We start from the raw sequence: 21,747 nt of genomic DNA, 5'->3' as shown, positions 1-21,747 counted from the left end.
CCTGGAGTCAAACACAACTGGACAGGGGAAACCTTTACCTTTTTAGATTTAAAAAAAGGCAACTGGATAAATCTGGATCTCTTTTCTTTTCTAGAGAGTCTGCCTAAACAAATTACCGTATAGCAGAACAATGAAATAATAGGACTGCAGCACTCTTCTAATAGGCAAAAATTTTAGAGATAATGAAACTCATTGCCCAGATTGTACTACTGCTTAAGACCAAACCCCAGTTTTGTTCCTATATGTTAGAAAAGTTGCAACATTTGAATCAGAAAGTCTCTATCATGTCTCAAATCGCCCTCAGCTGTTTTTGAAGTGTTTCAAAGGCAACTTATTCAATGAAATATCTCAAAATCAATTTGAATATTTGATTCCAATAATTGACTAGGTTTGATTGACTATCCTTATAATGTAATCACCCCTAATAGGAAGTTGTTTTCTGTTTGACATTTGGTACAGTGGCCCTTTCAATGTCCAGATGGGATTTTTTTCCTAGCCATACCTAATTTCCCAGGAAAAGTGCATACAACATCTTACCATTAGGCAACTTTTTTCCTTAAATTGCAAGGGAACAAGAATTCAAACCGAACCAACAATTTACAGAAAAGCTATTTAACAGAATATTTGTTACATTTCATGTAATAAAAAGTTCTAAAATCTGAGTACCACATTTGAAGTACTTTGTCTCAACTAGCTCAAATTTCCAGTTCTGGGATATGGATTAAGAATTTCTATAAAAAACACAATGGAGAGGTAGGTTTAAGTATGCTTTAACACAGTTGACTGACTATACCTATTTTGATTTGGTGAGTCAAAAGTTGCAGTGCCCTGACCTGAAATAACTGAGATCTCTTTTGCAGTTTCTTCTTTACTATTCTTTCCAGTTCTTAATGAACATCAAATGAGAAAAGCTGTACTGAAGAGGTGACAAAGTGTAATTTACATAGCCACACTTGTCCATAGATGCTATGCCCTTCTGCAAAATACATTCAGCTTTGTAAGAAGACCAGCTTGAGATAATACTTCTTGTATAATTACTAGAAGCAAGTAAATGTATCTGAGAGAGCACTCATGAGCAAAGCAATGCAGTTTGTCAACTCATAGCACTGTGCAGCAATCTCATATCCTTTATTTCATATACAGTAAATGGACTTCCTTTACGAGGCATTTGTTCTACAAATACAGTAGAACAATATACATTATTATTTGATATCAAGGAAATTATATTATTAATGGGTTATTTTGTATCAAAGAACCAAAATTTTAGGATCATACAAATGGCACAAAGGGGCAGAGAAATCTTTAAACATTTGTCATCATATATATAGTTTCCAAAAATATCAGTCGCACTGCGTCTCATCATCTAGATTCTAGCCCATTTGGGCGGGCGAGATCTGCTTTTCTCTCTTCCTTTGACTACTTTAAAAACAGATTAAGACTTCAACTTCCTACAGTCTGACACATCATATGTTCATCTGAGAACATTAATCATAAGCAAAGGACTTGGTGTCTAATAAAATGCAGAGGAAATACTAGCTGCTTCTCCCACATTTGCCCAACCATTTTTCCCACATCCCTCTCAATAATATACATATACATATACATATACATATACATATACATATACATATACATATACATATACATATACATATACATATACATATACATATACATATACATATACATATACATATACATATACATATACATATACATATACGTACGTATACGTACATACACACACACACATAAATATACATACCCACACACAAAATTTGAGAAGGAAGCCATTAGTGTATACAAAATACATCTTCTCCATATACTTCAAGTCTTGGGATAATTTTACTCCTTTCTCTCTGACATATAGTGATAAATTTACAAGAACTACACACACTGTGGGTCGATCACTGATAGAACCAGGCAATAGGTTAAAAAACATGCACATGAAATAAACAAATTCCATATTTTGAGGCTGTAACCTGTAAGTTTCCAAACTCTAAACAACCACAGCAGTCCCATTGTTAGAAAAATTAAAAAAGAAAGAGACCATCTTTGATTACCATCTTGTCCAGAAGTCTCCAGATATTCACTCAGCTCACAGCCAAAGACGTTCGTGGCTCCTTTCCTCTTGAGTTTCAGCTTTCCTGCCTTGTTCTTCATGAGTTAATTCCAAAAAAGAGGATTACCCCTCCTTCCTTCCCCCCACCCCCCTTTTTACACCAAATAAGTTAAAAGTTCTCCCCTCTTATTCTCAGATTTGTGTTGTTTGTGTCCCGTTTCTGGTCAGCAACATTGAAAGCCCAGAAGAACTTTCAGCCGGATGCCTCAACATTAATCTCCACCAGATGTTTAGCTGTTACAACTACGGCTGTTGTAGAAGGGAACAATCAGTACATACAGAAATCTCCAGCAGGAAGCAGCATAAAGTTTGTAGCCCAAGTTCAGGATGGTTCTCTGTGAGGGAGTTAAGAAACCAGTGTCTCCAGCAAAACTGGCAACAGAGATCAGATTTTGGCTGAGGTTCTTTCTTGCTGATGCATCCCAACAAATCAAATGAAGCTGGCCTTCAAATTAAATCAAGCTGGGTCTTTCATAGAAAAAAAATCAGACACTCCGAATCCATTTTTCCCCATGAACGCGTAAAAAAGGGAGAGAGGGAAAAAGAGAGAAATACAAAATTGATGAAGAGCTGCAAATCTATGTAGGCTCTACATTTTAAACCCCTTACTCTGTTTTGGGGCTATTGGATAGTGTTAGGAGAACAAGAAATTGGCTTCCTTCCTTAATGCAGTCTCTCTCACTCTCCCCTTTCCTCTCCTTTTACCAATTCTGGGATTATCCAGTTCAGGAAACGCTGAAAGGAAGTTAGGGGAGGGAGGAGGATGGACTTTTTTGGCAATATGGCCAGTAAAGTGTGTGTGTGTGTGTGTGTGTGTGTGTGTGTGTGTGTGTGAGAGAGAGAGAGAGAGAGAGAGAGAGAGAGAGAGAGAGAGAGAGAGAGAGAGAGAGAGAGAGAGAGAGAGAGAGAGAGAGAGAGAGAGAGTGTTTAAGAAAAATAAAAATGGGGGGGAGCAGAAAGAGTAGTTTTCAGCAAAGAAGGGAGGGAGAAGAATGTTCTGCCAGCTAAAAGATAACGGGACACTCTGAAAGGAAATTATTCCACAGACCAGGGGCCCATAGCAGCTTTGTGCTCTGAGTTTCCTGTTCCACAAATGGTCAACTCTGAAAAAGACTCAGGGAGGGGCAAGGGAAGGAGGGTGGAGTAGAACTGGTTTCAATAAATGCTCAACTCTTTTTGATTGATTCCTTTTCCACAATCTCTCTCTCTCTCTCTCTCTCTCTCTCTCTCTCTCTCTCTCTCTCTCTCTCTCTCTCTCCATGTTTCCTCATATTGGACTGAGTGTTCTCTGTTTTCTATAATCAGAGTGATGGGGGAGGGAGGAGCGAGATTGAGCAAGCAAGTAATGAGAAAGCAAAGTGGAAGAAGCTGTAAGATCTCTCAGCCTAGGATCTACCAAACAAATGCATCTCATTTGCTCAAATCAATTGAAGTATTGAATCCTAAATTTGAACCTTGAAATTAGATCATAACCTGCCACTCCTAGCTGCACCATTTCATAACTAGTCAATAAGATATCCAGCAATTTCTGAAAAGGAATAGTTGTACATCCTACTGTTTTAAGGTTAATGCACATTGAGACACCAATACGCTCTATTTCTGTCATGGCTTCATAAAATGATACAAAGTGATTTAAACAGATTGGTATGATTTCTTTCACTTCAGAGTTCTTGAAATAGAAGGAAAGGTATTGGGTTTTTTAGCTGACTTTTTAAAAATAAGCAAGGCAGCCTATAAAGTACTAATAAATTAAAGATACCCAACACTATGAACAATCTTTAAAAACAAAGTGTAACTTATACAAGCACTACGTGATTTTGATCCAACTACCATCTAATATAACTATTAGAAATTTTGCACATTAAGCGCTGCCCCCATCTAAGTTCAGCTGGGCTTCTGCCCATTGAAGTGCAGGGTGTTGTGCATTGGCAGAGTAAGAAATCTGCCAGCCTGTGCTGCCAGTCACCAGTTACGATCCTCTTTAAGGATACTTTGGTCATTCGGACCATGTGTTCATTTGGCCATTTGAGGCCAGGTGAAAGGGGGCCAAAGTTGCATGCCTTATCAGGTTAGCCCTCAGAAAGGACTGAAATTCTGCAGTGGTAAATTGAACCCCACTCTCTGAGACTAGCACGTTGGGTAACCTGTGCATTGCAAAGATACTGTGCAGTTCCTGGATGGTCCTGGCAGTAGTCATATTTGGGAATGTCTGCGACCTCTAACTACTTAGAGTAACTGTCTACCACAATGAGGAACAGCTGTCCCTGAAATGACCCCGAAATGTCAATGTGGATTCTTGACCACGGGGCATTTGTGGCTCCCCATCAGTGGACAGGGGCTTGAGGCATTTCAGCCCTCGATTGCTGGCATGTGAAACAGCTATGTACTTGGGCCTCAATATCTTTATCCAGCCCAGGCCACCAAAGGTAGCTCCTTGTGAGTGCCTTCATCTGGACTATTCCTGGATGTCCCTTGTGAAGAGATTCTAAAACCCTGGGCCTCAAAGAGCTTGGGACTATGACCCAACTCCCCCAAAGGATGCAACCCTTATGAGCTGAGAGCTCATCTTTTCTCATGTAAAAATTCTGGAAGTTTGGCCCCAGATAATTGTCCAGCCATCCTGTGTACACCCAGTTCAACATGCGGCTAAGCGTCTTGTCAGCGGCTGTCTCAGCAGCCACATCCCCAATGTGAAGAGGAGACTCTGGCAAATCTTGGATAGCCAGGATGCATGCAGCTGGAGTGGGGTCTGGCTCTAAATTTGGCAGGGGCAGCCTGCTGAGGCCGTCTGCATGGCCCACTTCCCTGCCTGGTTTGGGAATCAGCCTATAATTTTAGGCTGAAAAGAAGATAGACCACCTCAGCATTTGTGGAGATAGAATCTGAGGTGTCTGTTTGTTCATTGTGAACAAACCCAGAAGTGGCTTATGGTCCGTGAAGACCATGAAATGGCAGCCATACAAGTAATCATGAATCTTCTTTATACCGGCCACTATGGTCAGTGCCTCCTTGTCTATTTGTGCTTAATTGCGTTCTGCTGAAGACAGAATCCTAGAATAATAAGCAATGGGAGCCTGCCTCCCGTCAGCCATCAAATGACTCAACACGGCCCCTACCCCGTAAGGAGATGCATCACAAGTGATGCAGATAGGCAGCTTTTCACTAAAATGGGTGAGTACTGAGTTCAAAGACAGCAGTGATTTGACTGCCGAGAAGCTTTTCTCGTGGACACTCGTCCACTGCCACTGTGCCTTTTTGTCCAAGAGCCTGTGTAATGGCTCTGCCACTGCGGCCTTGTGTGGAAGAAAGGCATAGTAAAAATTCAAAAGTCCTAAGAAAGCCTGAAGCTCCCCCTTAGACTTAGGACTGGGAGCCTGCTGTATTGCTTTAAGCTTGGAATCCACTGGATGAATGCCTGTGGCATCTACGTGGAAACCAAGGAATTCGATTGAATCTACCCCAATCTTGCACTTTTCTCTTTTTAGCTTCAGCCCCGCTTCGTGGAAATGCTGAAGGATGGCTTTGAGCCATTCAGCCAAAATCTCCACTGACTCCCCAGCTATGAGGACATCATTGAAGTAGGGGCACACACCTGGAATGTTCTTCAGCGTGTGCTCCATCACTCCCTGGAAAAGCCCTGGGGCTACACTGAACCCAAACTGTAGGCGCCTAACCCTGAAAGTTCCCCTGTGGGTGACAATGGTCTGAGTTTCTGACATGGCATCATTCACAGGCAGTTGCCAGTAGGCTTGTGCCAAATCTAATTTGGCAAATACGCGACTTCCCTGTAGTGACACCAAAATATGGCTGACTACAGGCACTGGATAAGCATGTTGCTGAAGTGCTCTGTTAATAGTACACTTATAATCCATGCATCACCATTGGCCTCGTGGCGTGACTATGGGGGTCTCCCACACCCCACTATCTACTGGCTGCAACACCCCTTGTTGCACCAGCTTGTCCAGCTCTGCATCAATTTTGGGTTTGAGGGCGAAAGGCACTCTATGAGGCTTGATCTGTATTGGGGTTATGGAAGGATCAAGGTGGAGGGCAATTGGAGGTCCCTTGTACTTCCTTAAGTTCGGGCTGAACACATCAGCAAATTCCTGGCAAACTGCTGACAGGTCCGCTGCTTGCATTCTGTGAATGCCAGTCACTTGGATGCCCAAGGCATCAGACCAGTCAAGGCCAATGAGGCTTGTGCGGTGGCCCTCAACAACCATGACATCCAATGGACCCTCAAACCCTTTGAACTGCACATTGAGCATAGCTTCCCCTTTAACTGCTATGCGGGAGTTTGGGAAGTCTGTCAGCAACAGATTAGATGGCCTGAGTTTAACTCGTTTGCCGCTATGACTGTAGATGTGATTAAAAGTTCCTTGGGAAACTATAGATAGGGCTGACCTTGTGTCCAGTTCCATGTTGAATGGAACTCCCTGAAGCTTGACCTTTAGCCTAAGCTGCTCTTTAAGGGGATGATCGGCACCGGTTCTCAACATGCTCCTTTGGCTGGAGCAATAGCTGACTCTGTGTTGCCCCAGGGCCCCAGTACCTTTCCTGAATACTTCTTCTTGCGGTATGTCCCGCTGGCAACCTCTGCAGATGGCAGCAATGTGGCCTTGCTTGCCACATGCCCAGCACAATGCTGTGTGGAACCTGCACTCTGAACGTCTATGTCAGCCTCCACAGCCTGCACATTGAACGAAGGGAACTGCCTTCTCAAATGGCCACTTGTTCCTCTCTGGTTGCTTCTGAAGCCGATCAACCTCAAGGTCCATGTCAGAGTCTTCTGTTCTTTCGGCATCCTCATGGTGGACGGTTTCTGGGCTGGGAATGTTCTTGGAGGGCCATAAGGTCTTGATGGCTCCTCCAGCAGCTTCATCGCCATCATCTCCTTCAGGGTATCTTGGAACGTGAGTTTCTTTTGCAAACAACTTCTGCTGGAGATTTTGGTTCCTGAACCCGCAAACCAATCGGTCTCAGTCATTCTTTGAAATCTGAAAAGTTGCAAAGCCAGGATGCCTGTTGTAGAGCGGCTATGAACCTGGTGGCAGACTATCCTAGCTGATGCTCCTGCTGCTCAAATGCATGCATCCATGCAATGACGGAGAGTTTCGGCTCAAAATGGTCCTTGAGCTTCTTCTTAAGATCTGCATAGGTGACCGACCCAACTAGGTTTTCAGCTATATCGAATGTCGCCTGGCCACACACCGCACAGGAGCATTGCAGCCTTCAAGCCATCTTCACTAACTTGGTTAGCTCGCAGATAGTTCTCAACGTGGGAGATGTAAGAACTCCACCTCTTGGGATGCACCACATCGAATTTCGCCAATTTGCTGACCTTGGCCATGGTGAGTTTTCTTCATCCTTGCAATGCCTTGTGCTGCTATGCTTGTGTGCTAGCCCTAGGATGGATCCTTAGGGCATGGTTGTCTCCAGTATGGCTTGCTGGCAGATGGGGGGGGGCGGGAAACATAGTTCTTGCCAGGGCTCTGATGCCTGGCTTCACCCCCTAGTGACTTCTGGCTCTCTTCTTTAAGCAACACATCCCATCCTCGTCTCCACTGTTATGTTCCTGATTCAGTGAGGGATTGACAAGGCAGAATGGTGAAACAGAAACAGGTTTATTCAGTAACAACAGAAGCAGCCCCAGCTGCAGCTTAGCTTCTATTTATACGGACTGCCGCTAGTTGGCAGCCAATGAGATTAAAACAGTAATTCCTGCTTAAAATGCAAGCTAACAACTCTGGAGACAAGCATTCTGGAGTTTAACAGTAATGGCTATTAACCATTGTACAGTTTACAAGCAATTTATCTCAATACATAACAGAAGTTATACTCAAAACATCAGATGGTATCCTATTTTGTTCAGAAATAAACTTTGAATTTTTAAACAGTTCTTTCATTGGGACATCTTCACTGAGCAAGTCTATTCTAAATTTATTTATAGAAGACAGTTGGGTCTTGTATTTATTTTGAATGTCCTAAGAGAGGGGCATGTTTTTTGTTAGATCTTGTGACATATATTATAAGATGTATGTATGATTTTAATGGGAAGGCTAGACTAATAGTGTTACAGATGAAAACACTTCAAAACAGCCACATATTTAACATGTCTAACAAAGGACCTCTAAGAAGCAGAACTTTATCTTAGTTTTCTTCTTTTTTTCTTGCTTTTTGAAAAATATAACTGGAAACAGTGATCTGATTGTATGGGAATTTTAAATAGATTATAAATCAATCAAACACACACACATACACACACATCTCTAAGACAATATAAGAAATACTGCACCAAAACCAGAAGGTTGTCGGGTGAGAAATGTATCTTTGACTCTAGCCAAAAATCATCTTATCCATGATTTTAAATCAGAAGTGAGCAAACTGTGCCAGTGAATCCTTTTTCTGGATGCTGGAGACCCCTGTGTATAAATTATCAAAAAGCATTGGATTGTTTTTCCCTATATTAAGGTACTAGCCCTAAAAATATCATTCCTTCACAATAGGAGAAAATAAAAAAATGCTGTTGTTCAGTTGCTAAGTCATGACCAACTCTTTGTGACCCCATGGACCATAGCACACTAGGCCCTCTCTGCTCTCCAAAGTCTCCATGAGTTTGACCAAATTCATGTTCATTGCATCTATGACACTATCTAACCATCTCATCCTCTGCTGTCCCCTTCTCATTTTGCTTTCCATCTTTCCCAACATCATGAACTTTCCCAATGAGTCCTTTCTTCTCATTTGATGGCCAAAGTATTTGATCTTCAGTATCTGTCCTTCCAAAACACAGTCAGGATTAATTTCCTTTATGATTGACTGATCTGATCTCCTTACAGTCCAAGGGACTCTCAAGAGTCTTCTCCAACACCACAATTTGAAATAATCAATTCTTTGGTGCTCATCTTTCCTTATGGTCCAACTCTCACAGCCATGCATACTATGAAAACCATATTTTTCACCATTCGGACCTATGTCAGCAAGGTGATGTCTCTGCTTTTTAATATGCTGTTTAGGTTTGCCAAAGAAAATATTAAGGTCATGTTAAAGTGTGCAACATGGCCCCTTCCATTTTGTATTTTTATTTGCCAACTGCAGTCCCAATTCCTTCATCTCCAAATATTACATGGAGCCTCATTTACCTAAGACATTGTCCATCACTTGATTACAATTGCAACAGATTATGCTTCTTATGTTGAGGAGTATGCCATTTTTTATGTTGAGGAATAGTAATTATAACGGAGAAAGATGCTTTTGACTTGTTCTCATTAGTGCAGAATGTAACATTCCTCCCAGTATTTCAATATAAGACAGCATCCTGTTTTTCAGAAGAGTTAGATGAATGCTCCTAGCATGCCAGTACCTACCATCCATAAGGGATACAAGATGCCACCATTCTGAACATTGAAATATAGAGGGATGTTATAAAAGTATTGGGTGAGTCTATTGTTAAACCTGAAAAGGAGGTAATATTTAGGCATTAGTCAGGACAAGGACTCACTGGAGAAGAGTCTAATGCTGGGAAAGATTGAGGGCAATAGAAGAAGGGGACGACAGAGAATGAGGTGGCTGGATGGAGTTACTGAAGCAGTAGGCGTGAGCTTAAATGGACTCCAGAAGATGGTAGAGGACAGGAAAGCCTGGAGGAACATTGTCCATAGGGTCGCGATGGGTCGGACACGACTTCGCAACTAACAACAACAACAACAGGACAAGGGATGATTGAGAACAGAATCATGATCAGCAGCATGCCAGCTAGAAATTTGGGGAGGACACATTGGGACGATACTTTTTTCCAGTTGGGTGGCTTCCACATTCAGTGACATCTGCAGCAAACTACAACAATGCTTAAAACATTACTTGAGTCTACTAATATAATTTTGCAAATCCCATAATTATGTACTTGGATCAAGACCATAGTCATTTTATCTGTGAGAGGGGCAGCATATACATTTAATAAATAATTTTTAATAAATAAACAAGTAAACCAACACAAATGCATATACATTTTGACATTTGGTGGGCTTTATCAACAGACATGTGCTGTCATTTACCTCCTTGTTTCCTCTGCATTTGCTTGTGTCCACATACATTGGATGGCCACTTCTAGAATTCCTAGCCTCTAACAAAAGTTGACCTGTAAATTGTGGACCTAAAGAAAAAATAACAGTATCAAATCACTTCACTTTGCAGCCATTTTAAGTATTCATTTTGGAGATCAATATCTTGTTATATAAGTAGCATCCTGGCAGTCAGTTTCAGGTAGTCCTCAACTTACAACAATTTATTTAATGATCGTTCAAAGTTACAACACTGAAAAAAGTGACTGATGACTATTTTTCACATTTATGACCATTGCAGCATCCCCTTGGCCACAAGATCAAAATTCAGATGGCAACTGACTCATACTTATGACGGTTGCTGTGTCCTGGGGTCATGTGATCACTTTTTGCCACCTTCTGACAAGCAAAGTCAATGGGGAAGCCAGATTCACTTAATCTGTGTGGTTAACTTAACAACTGCAGTGATTCACTTAACAAATGTGACAAGAAATGTCTTAAAATGGGGTAAAACTCACTTAACAACCATCTCACTTAACAACAGAAATTTTGGGCTCAGTTGTGGTTGTAAGTCGAGGACTACGTACAGCTGAAGAGTATCACAGCCATCCCCTCCAAACGCCGTGTATCAACTTCGTTTTCCACTTGCTGTCTTCCAGAATGAAACCCCTTAAAGAAGTGGGCCTGCTGATCTTCTCTGATCTCAAAAAATTAACATTGATTTATGTCAGTCTTCTACATAACTAAGAAATTTTCCCTGTAGCATTATTTGTCTGCATGATACTTAAATCCAACAGTGACTTTTTAATATATTTTATATATGTTTCCATCAATCTTCTTGCCAGCTTCTGCTGCAAAGAGGAAAATGGAGCAGAGAATGATTTGAACAACAGGAAAGCAAAGATCTCACCTAAATATAGTTCTTCTGCTAGGATTGCTTTCCTGTCACACACAAATTACTGTTAGACCTGATACATGCATGTGACCTGCCCTCTTTCAACCTTTCCCCAACTTTCTTTTCTTCCTATACATCATTTCCCTCTCCACATTCTTTATCCAATTTCCCCACTGCTCCTGAGTCACATTGCAAAAGAGCTAAACTCTGCTCAGAATGAGAATGAAAGGAAGCTGCTTAGAATGAGTTCCCGGTTTTTGAACAAAATAACATGCAATTTAGTTGAACATAAGTGGAAAACAAAATAAAAATGATTTTTGAAAAGCGTGAATTTAATCTAATTTAATTTAATCTAAATATTCAGTAATATTGGGTGGCATGGTGGCTCAGCAGTTAATATGCTGGGCTTGTCAGCTAGAAAGCTGGCAGTCCAGGTTCGAGACCTGAGTGTCATGTGCCATCTTCACCCCAGCTCCTGCCCACCTAGCAGTTCAAAAGCATGTAAATGCAAGTAGATAAATAGGTACCACCTCAGTGGGAAGGCAACAGCACTCTGTCGTATCATGCTGGCCACATGACCACAGACAAGGCTTTTTTTCTCATAGAATGCTCAGAATGGAGTTACGGCACCTTTTTTTGATTGATTTTTTCAACTTTTGCACAAGCTGTGCTACTCCCTCTATTGGCTTTCGAAAGCCAATAGGAATTGCTGCTGAGCACGCCAAAAGACCCAGCCAGCAAACATTGCACATGCAAGTTGTCTGCAACGAAGGTGAGTTGGCAGGAACTTTGCACCCCTCCCTGCTGCCCAACTACATCATCTCCTAGTTGTAAGTAAGAGAGGACCAGGAGTGGGAGGCGGGGAGCAGCACTTAATTCTGCCCTGCCGAAAAAGCAGAGTCCATGTGCACTCCTGTCTTGTGCTCACCCATGTCATCCAGCCTCTCCATGCCGTGCTGTGGCATGGAGAGCCTGGCACCAAAGCACAGAAAACATGTGCACACATGCCTTGTACTCACCTCATGTCAGGCAGGCTGACCACAAGTCAGAAGGAGAAAATGCAGTGGCAAAGAAACCCCTCCTCAAATAACTTGTATTTGGCAAGTCCACCTTGCCCTCTGTGAGACCCTTGGCTCACCAGACCCTTGGTGAGGCCTGGCAGACACGATTTCCCTCTCCACCTCTTTTTAATGGTAGTCCTGAAGATACCTAGAGGAGAAGGAGTGGCAACGCCACAGTGCTCTGGGAGCCATGGGGCCTGCTTTACATGGTGGGGCTGTGCGGGGCAGGTGGCGGGGTGGGCGCGGTGCTGGCAAGGCAGCTGCAGGCACTGGGCGCAGGGGTGGCACACATGGGGCATGGTGGGTGGCTGACCTTCCATGGGCTGGGCCAGCTGGTGGCCAACCGGTGCTGGACCTGCGCTGCCGCCTCCTCACCCTGCGCACCTACGTGGCCACCCTGGAGCACCTGGCCCGTGACGCCTGCTGCCTCCTTGGCCCTCCCACCACCATGCACCAGCATCTGGCTCGGCGACTGCAAGCTCTGCACAATCAGTGTGCATTGCAGGAGACACATCACCTCACACGGATTGGCCCTGAACTGCTGCACTGACTTAACCTGATTTGACCACATCATCCCATGTGGCCTGGAGGGCCTGGGGGTCACCTCCCTCAGCCAGAAACTGTGTCTCATGGCTACTATTTTAGTGGTTATCTGGATTCTTGCAGATTTTGTACATCTATCTGAAGTGGTAATCTTAAGCATTTTTTCATAAATTATTTAAGGATATGCAACTATATTTTCTCATATTTATGTAATGTTACTTTTGCATCTACTTTTTTCAATCCATTTTCTTTCTGTTATTAATTCCCCAAGAATAAGAAATGTAAATTGTAAGCTCCTCATAGCACAGTTCTATATCATTGTTAAAATACACTGGGCAATTATGGACATATTCATTCATATTCATAAATAGATTGAATTGTAACACTTCCCTTGTTTGTATAATTTGAACATAGCCAGGTCATTTTTTTTATCAGCAGTTGTAAAGAAATAGAAACAAAATGCTTAACTTATGTATTAATAACAATTTCTTTGCAATTCATTATCTTGTCAGTAACATGACTCCATCAATTAAACACATATATGTTGAAGACAGCATATGCACCCAGAGTCGCTTGATAATGAAATGGGCAACGTATAAATTTAATAAATAAATTAGGAGTCAATTAGATTGTTCAAAACACAGCTGCAAATTAAAGCACCCATTTTTTTATCCAGCAAAAGGTATCATTTGGCTAATTAATTGGTTCCCTTGTCAAACTTCAACACGGAGAAAAAGAATCCCAAAGCGACCCTATTCTACAATGGGGTTTGAGTCACATAACTGTTCTCTTCATCCCACCCAACCAATTTGTGCCTTGTTGTGATCCATGGTGTATCCTTATGGAGAGCCAGGCAGAGTTTGCAGCCGTTTGTTCTTGGCTTCCTTTTAAAAAATAAGATGGATTTTTTTAAAAAAATAAAATCTGCGGAGGAAGTGACAGTCAAGAAGCTTGGCTCCTTAAAGCTGCCATTCTATTTTTAGACCCTCATTTGAGCGCACCCATTGCTGTTCTTCTTGTTTGTTTCCTACCAAACAATGAAACTTAAAAGAATTGCTTGGCAAGGAGCCAGTTTTCCTGAAGGCAAACCCATCAGTGTTTAGATTTCTGACAACCATTTGTAACCGTCAAATTATTAGGAAATAGGATTGAAACGTAATTTTGATTCAAATTTTTATCTTTGATTTTACCCTTGCTATACTTGCCTTCCAAAGGTGCTGGATTTCAGATTCTATAATCTTTCTCTGATGCCTTATCAGGAATTATGGGAGCTGTACTACTAAAGGACACCCAGATTGGAGAGCAGTGTGTTAAATGTTGCATGTAGTTTATGAAGAGTCCAAATCATTGTTATTGCTAAAGGAAAGTCACATCTGAAAGCTATACCATTTAAAATCTGAAATCTAATTAGCTTGACTAAAATAATCGTGGATCTTTTGCAGATCAGGAAGCATGGACATCTGGGGAAATTGCAGAGTGATTGAAAGATGGGAAACTATAAAACAATACAAGCAGCAATTGCCACATCTCACAGTAAGCTCAAAAACACCCATGGGGAAAAAATTGAAAGAAATTCTAAAACATCCTGTAAATTAAATAGAAAATGTGAAAATTATTTTGCAAGGAAATAATATTTTTGGAGAAATTGGAAGGCGGACCTGAGTTAATGTCAATTATAAAAAGAGGATAAATGGAATAATTGGGTTTCAATTTCTGTGCTAGACAACTTGGGGTGGGCGGGGGGAAGAGCACCAAAGGAGCCAGAAAGTCTTTCTAAAAATATATATTAAAATACAGAATATTTTGTACCACAGCAACAGTAGGCAAAAGGCGTTTCCTTGAGTTCAGCATTTCTAAGAGCTACCTTTCAGTGCCCAGCAGTTATGGACAAGCAATAACTCTACACACAACCCTTTCAGCTTTGCCAAACTGATTCTTCAGCCTTTCCTGGCAGAACGCCACCAGTCTCTGAGTTTTTAAAACTATCCTTCAGTTGGCAGAGCCATTGTATAGAGCACAAGAATATTGGCTTCAAAACAATGCCTGGGTAAAAACAAAGCAAACATTTTAAGCCAAATTTTACAAACACTTTTTTTAAAGCATAAAGTTATTCAAAGTCAATGTCTTGCCATCTTCAGGCTCACTATTACAATTCTACATGCTTTTTCTAAAGGCTTCACTCCAGAAGTTTCTTATTGCTACTCTTGATTGTATTATAGAATATAATATGAAAGATTGTGTAATAGGCAAGTTACCTTCCATATGCAAAAGATAATTTCTCAGAAAAGAAAAACTTGGTTGAAAAAGATCAGGAATGCTGAATGAGCCACAAATTCTATCTCCCTATTTTTTTTAAAAAAATCACAATCTGATACCTTTGTCTGATAAGTCACTATCTCTGTTCTAAAACTTGAGAAGATTCATTTAAAATCAAAATAGTGCTTATCTTAGCTTATATTGTTGCTGACGTTGGTTTGGGTGGACATAGGTTCCCATAGGTTTCTATTCATAAGACACATTCCCCCTCCCCCATATTCCTCTAACAATATGGTGAAATAAGATCTTTGAAATATGGCAATAGCTCTAAAGCAGCTCCAGTCTGTTTCAAAATTTTCCTGCATAAGTCCTTAAATTTAAATTTAAAGCTACTAGAGTTACTTCTTACGATTGGGATAGCATGCAAAATGATAGATAGATAAATAAATTATTTTGAGGCCATTGGCTACATGAATAGTATATTAATAAATAAATATTAACGTAATTAATACATAAATGTTAATCCAATAACCTTTATGTCTGTCTGTCTGTCTGTCTGTCTGTCTGTCTGTCTCTGTCTCTGTCTCTGTCTCTGTCTCTGTCTCTGTCTCTGTCTCTGTCTCTGTCTCTGTCTCTGTCTCTCTCTCTCTCTCTCTCTCTCTCTCTCTGTATGTATGGTAACTTCATGATTTATTCACACATCCACGTACAATATATTGCAGCTCTGTGGCTATGTATTGTTGTTGGCATTATTTATATTGGGGTAGACTGCTAGAATTACTTTTCTTGGGCTACTGCAAACTAAATACTTTGTTAACTGCAAAGTCTTGCCAATAAATCCTTTGTACCACCCAGCAGCATGATAACAACTACTACCATGTTTCCCCAGTCTTATATTTGTTTGTGCCTCCAAAAGAGGTACCAGGACTTATTTTTGGGGGATGTCTTACCTGCTTACCTTAGGACCATTGCAGCCAGGTCTCCCACACCCCAACACCTGTCACGCCACTGACCGAGTTCTTCTGTGGCCACTTCCAGCAGCACACCACATAGCACATTGCCTCTCCCAGGAGGCCACGTGGCTCATCATCTCGATCACTCCTTTGCCACTGCTCACAACTGGAGACCACAAGGATTATCATGTTGATTGTGCCACTGATGCCGCTCGCAGCACAATCGGTGCAATGAACTTGCGGCCTCCAGTTATGAGCAGCAGCAGTAGTGCAATCAGTGCAATCAGCCTTGGTGGCAGCAATGCAATGTGCTACATGGTTTGCAGCTGCAAGCAGCCGCAGAAGAACTCAGGCAGCAGTGCAACAGATGTTGGGGTGTGAGAGACCTGGCTGCAATGGTCCAAAGGTAAGCAGGTGTGGGGCACGTGGGGTAGCTCCAGCACCCTACCCCCACACTAGCTTGATTTTGCATGTGAGCCTGACCCCCAAACTAGGAGTATTTTTGGGGTAGGGCTTATATTGGGCACACATGTAAAAAATCAAGCTAGGGCTTGTTTTGGGGATAGGTCTTATTTTCTGGGAAACATAGTAGTGTATGGTTATGTATACAAGGCACGCAGACTTCTGTTAAAATTTTTGCTAGATAACTGAATTACAGCCTTTGCCTCTTCCCTCATTTCTGCTTTCTAAAAACCCAGCAATACGTTGACTTAATTTGTTGATTCAGCAACATTGGCTGCTGATTTGGAATATTTCAAGGGAGTTGGTGTATGACTTTCCTTGTGCTTTTTATTCGAAATTCTTCATGAGACATTTCTGTCTGTTTTTGCGTGGGAATACTAAATGTTGACCATTTCCTGTTTTAGCTAGCCTTCAAAATTAATTTTAGCTGGCTATTTTTTAATGAATAGGCCCTTGTGTATAACTCTATTGGTTAGTGTCTATAAAACATATCAGTATTTTAGCATTCACTTCTGCAAGTTCCCTTAGCACCAAGAATTTTTCAGAGATAGCAGTATCTGAGATGCAAAAATATGGAACAGTTCTAACACTTTACCTCCTTCTAGTGATACCTGGATGTTTACAACACAGGTATAGTACCCATAAATATAAATAATTAATATGGTAGAAGCTATTCATTTAAATATTCCAGTGAATGGGCACCTCTATAGCAGCCATTTTATGATAGTGCCATTATATATGCATAAACATCATATTATTACCCTTTCTTGGCAAACAACACTATGCAAATTCAGAAAGAGAGTAAGCAATAATAAACTGCTTACTAATAAAATTAAACATAGCTACATGTAGTTGACTTCAGTAACAATCATTATACATTATACCTACCTTTGCAAATCATCTTTCCTTCTACCATGTTCATACATTTTTCATATATAGCTTGCAATCATTCATTCCATTTTTATAATGTAGCACAAGGAGAAACATCTCTCTTCTTTTATTTAAATGAAGATCTGCAATAATGTTACAGTATTTAAGGAATATTTCTGCACTTTCTGTGGGAAAAAGCATGAGAAAAAATAATATCGATGTTAGGCTGTAAGAATTTGAATGCACCTTCTGTGATCAAAACTGATGCTCGTGAAATCTCTATGTTGACGTTTTTCCTGTGGGAAATAAATGGAGGTTATCAATTTGTACTATTGACCCAGTTCTGCTTTTTCACTTCTCAGAAGTTATTTTCCTGATTCCACCAAAATGTGAATTGTGTCAAGCAGAGAAAAAGCAGAAAAGAGGAAACCTGTGCCAACTTCACAAAAGTGGCATAGGCAAATCTAAATTAAAGCCACTTAGCCATGTGAAATGTTTTATGCTGAAGGAAATATACATAAAATCCATTCTCTCATTGGAAAGTGTAGCAACAGAAGCCCTGAGGCACATTTTAAATATGTTCCGAGAGGCATGATGGGAAAGTGGGGCAGAGATTGACACCTAGTGGCATGCCACAGAGAGTATGAAGAATGCAAAAGGATTGGTTATGCCACAGGATTGCTTATTGGTTGGTTTATTCAGCCCAGAAAAAAAAAACCTGTAAAGAATTCATAAATAGAGCTCAGTTTATACTATGGGCAAAGCCATCATAAGTGATGAATCTGAAGCAGTTCAGAACCGCTGAAGAGTCTAACAGAGGCAGGTTGCTTGTTGAGATCACAATTTGAAGTGCGTAAAGGTATATTGGTGGGTACACATCTTATGACAGCCTTGCCCAACTTGGTAGCCTTGAATATATTGGGACTGGCATTTATTGAATGACCACACTGTCTGGGAATTTTTGGAAAGTGATATCCTAGCATATCTTGGTTATATGCTGGCCATGTATTTGGAAATGGGATGACCTATTCTCCTTTATATCCCTTTTTCTTTCCCCTCCCCATTTCAGGCAGTCTTCAACTTATAGCCATTCATTTAGCAACTGTTCAAAGTTATGATGGCGTTGAAAAAAATGAATTATGACTGGTCCTTGCCCAGATTGTTGCAGCATCCTCACGGTGATGTAATCAAAATTTGGGCACTTGGCAACCAGAATGTATATATGATGGTTGCAGCATCCTGGGGTCACCTGATTTCCATTTGTGACCTTCCCAAGGTGCTTCTAACAAGTATAGTCAATGGGAATTTGCTTAATATCTGCATGATTTACTTAACAACCAGGGCAAAAAAAGGTCATAAAATCAGGTAAAATTTACTTAACATTGCTTAGCAACAGAGTTGCAATCCCAATTCAAGGACTACTTATAAAGCTTTGAAATAATGCAAAAGGGATCACTTATAAGCACACTTGGTCACAACCAGAAACACATCTAGAAATAATGGCTTATTTCTGACTCTAACCAATCTGACTCTAACCAATTAATTTATTTGTTCTTTTAAAATATAATTTTATTAAACTTATCAAAGAATGAAATACAAATGAAAATACTGGGGAAATGGAGAAAGAGAAGAGGGAGAGAGGGGAATGTAGGTTAAAAGAAAAATAAAGAAAAACATTAAATTCTGACTCTTCATCAGAGTAGAATAAAAATAATAACATGATAGCCTCTTTTACTTTTGCATATCTAATATGCAAGTTTATTGTTATAGAAATTGCTAGCACATACATAATTTGAACTAGCAATTGACATAACAACAAACTTTTCTAACCAGTAATTTCCAAAGTTTCTTTTTTTTTTCTTTTTCAGGCACAAAATCTAGAAGTTTCCAAGCTGAAACAAAGCTAGATGAGTTCTTTTCTTTGATTAAAGCAATGAATTTGGCTATCTGCCGATTCCATCAGTTTTTCCAGCCATTCTTCCATTGTAGCGATTATTGTATCTTTCCATTTTTGCACATAGAGCATTCTTGCTGCTATCAACATGCATAACAACAAAGTTCTGGATTTTTTTCAAGTTCTTTGTCCATTAAACTTAACAGAAAAGTTTGTCTGTCAAGTTTTTGATTTGATAGAAAATCAAATCAAGTGGTTTGATTTTTATATTATTTTTTAGAATTTTCTGTATTAAAGTCTGAATCTTGTCCCAGTATTTCTTTGTTCTGTCACACATCCAACAAAGATGATAAAAAGTTCCTTTTCTATATTTACATTTCCAACATACATTTGAAGCACCTTTAAACATCTTTGACAATTTGTCAGTTGTTAAATGCCATTGATACATCGTTTTATAAATTTTTTCTAAATTATGGCTCAATGTATATTTTAAACACTTTGTCCACAAGTCTCTCAATTATTCAAGCATTACATTGTACCCCAAATTATTTGCCCATCAAATCACACAATGCTTCACTATGAATTCTCCAAATTTAATTTCAATAGCAATTTATAAACTTTTGCAATAATCTATTCATCCTTACCACACAGTACAATTTCAAATTCATTTTTTACAAAATCAAACCTATAATGCTTTTTGTCTAACTTAAATCTTTCTTTCAATTTTAAGTATGTAAATCAATGACAAATACATCCTTCTGACTCTAATTCTTCCTTAGACTTAAAAATAAGTTCACTTCAGTCTGGCCTCACCATCATTTCTTTTCTAAAACAAGCTTTCTGAGGTAACACCCAAAGGGGTAACTTCATTGAGAACCTTGTTTTGTATTTATTCCATATCCTTGGTATGGCACGCTTAACAAAATGATTCCTAAAGTCAATATTCTTTTTAATCTTAGTTAACTGCCTTCTAGTTTGAACCATCTCTTATTGTGGAGACTTATCCATTCTTTCATCCAAATCAAACAGCAGTCATTGAAGAACAGTTTCAAATCTAGTAAACCTAAACCTCCTCTTTCTTTAGCATCTTGCAGTCATTTGAATCTAATACTCATTTTTCCCCTTGCCATATGAATTTAGATGGGGATTTTATTCTGATTTGAAAAACACACTAAAACAATCAACATCTGTTAATTTGCTAAATGATACAATGTTAGGTAAAGGTAAAGGTTCCCCCGCACATGTGTGCTAGTCGTTTCTGACTCTAGGGGCCGGTGCTCATCTTCGTTTCAAAGCCGAAGAGCCAGCACTTGTCCGAGGACATCTCCGTGGTCATGTAGCCGGCATGACTAGACACCAAAGGCGCACGGAACACTGTTACCTTGCCACTATAGTAGTCCCTATTTTTCTACTTGCATTTTTATGTGCTTTCGAACTGCTAGGTTGGCAGAAGCTGGGACGAGTAACAGGCGCTCACTCTGTTATGCGGCACTCAGGATTTGACTCGCCAAACTGCCGACCATCTGATCGACAAGCTCAGCGTTCTAACCCACTGAGCCACCGCTATATATAGATGTTTAATAGCTTGAATAATTCTGTAAATTGAAATTTAGCATATGTTCTTTTTCAGTATGATGAAAAGAAATTTGATTTGGAAATTTCTTTCAAAGAGGAAGCCCATTTTAGAAAACTTCATATGAACAGTACTGTATATGGAATGCTTACATTTATTTTGCTACAAAGATGTGAAAAGTGTGTGAAATTCCTGTCTTTCAGCAGAGTATTATTTAAACATTTGCTCTGCAACTTTCCTATCTCCAACACTTCCATTTAATTCAAAGAAATTGCTCAGGATAAATACATTGCATTCCAGGAAAGGTCCAGAATGTTAAAAAGAAGTATAACAGTGTAACAAAAAAAACCTGACCTCTCAGTAGTAGCAGCATCAAGGTAAGATTAAAAGAAATGCTTGGGCCCTTTGAAATAAAATAGAAAAACATAAACCTGTTTCACCAGGGAAGAAATTTGCAAGGCAGATTTTGGCACAGCTTTAAATTTGAGATAATGATGCTCTGTGATTAATCATAAATAATCTTATACTTGGATTGGGTACTTTCCCTGCTATCTCCTTCTGTGCAAGAAATAAATCAGAATTTAATTTTCCTGTGCAATAACAAATTTCTGGTTTCTCATCTCATATAAACTAGGAAGTAAGATTTAAAGGAGATGCTAATTTGTTAAACGTCAGCAGAACAATTCTGATTTGGCAGTCAATTACTAAACAAGCAAGATAATAATAATAATAATAATAATAATAATAATAATAATAATAATAATAATAATAATAATAATAATAATAATAATGTTGGAAGGGATCTTAGAGGTCATCTAGTCCAACCCCCTGCTCAGGCAGGAAACCCTATACCATTTTGGACAAATGGCTGTCCAGTCTCTTCTTAAAAACTTCCAGTGTTGGAGCATTCACAGCTTCTGGAGGAAGGTTGTTCCACTGGTTAATTGTTCTAACTGTTAGGAAGTTTCTCCTTAGTTCTAGGTTGCTTCTCTCCTTGATTAATTTCCATCCATTGCTTTTTGTCCTGCCTTTGGATGCTTTGGAGAATAGCTTGAGTC

General features: G+C 39.9%; 1 protein-coding gene and 1 long non-coding RNA gene across 2 annotated transcripts in view; one reads left to right on the top strand and one right to left on the bottom strand.

Annotated features, from left to right (window-relative positions):
- The window catches only part of ARHGAP31 (Rho GTPase activating protein 31), a gene marked incomplete at its 5' end in the record, with an annotated part of 99,993 nt that extends 97,830 nt beyond the window's left edge, over positions 1–2,163 (bottom strand). Inside the window, one exon of the mRNA XM_083361882.1 lies at positions 2,064–2,163. Coding sequence (XP_083218008.1) covers positions 2,064–2,163 — 100 coding nt within the window. The remainder of the gene's footprint in view (positions 1–2,063) is intronic.
- LOC310639903 overlaps positions 1–21,747 on the top strand; it is a 160,174-nt gene that overhangs the window by 36,203 nt on the left and 102,224 nt on the right. The window lies entirely within an intron of this gene.

Source organism: Vipera ursinii, assembly GCF_947247035.1.
Source record: "Vipera ursinii genome assembly, chromosome: 4".
In the NCBI taxonomy this organism is placed as follows: Eukaryota; Metazoa; Chordata; class Lepidosauria; order Squamata; family Viperidae; genus Vipera; species Vipera ursinii.
The sequence above is the reverse complement of the archived record's forward strand: the minus strand, read 5'-3'. Positions and strand labels throughout refer to the sequence as shown.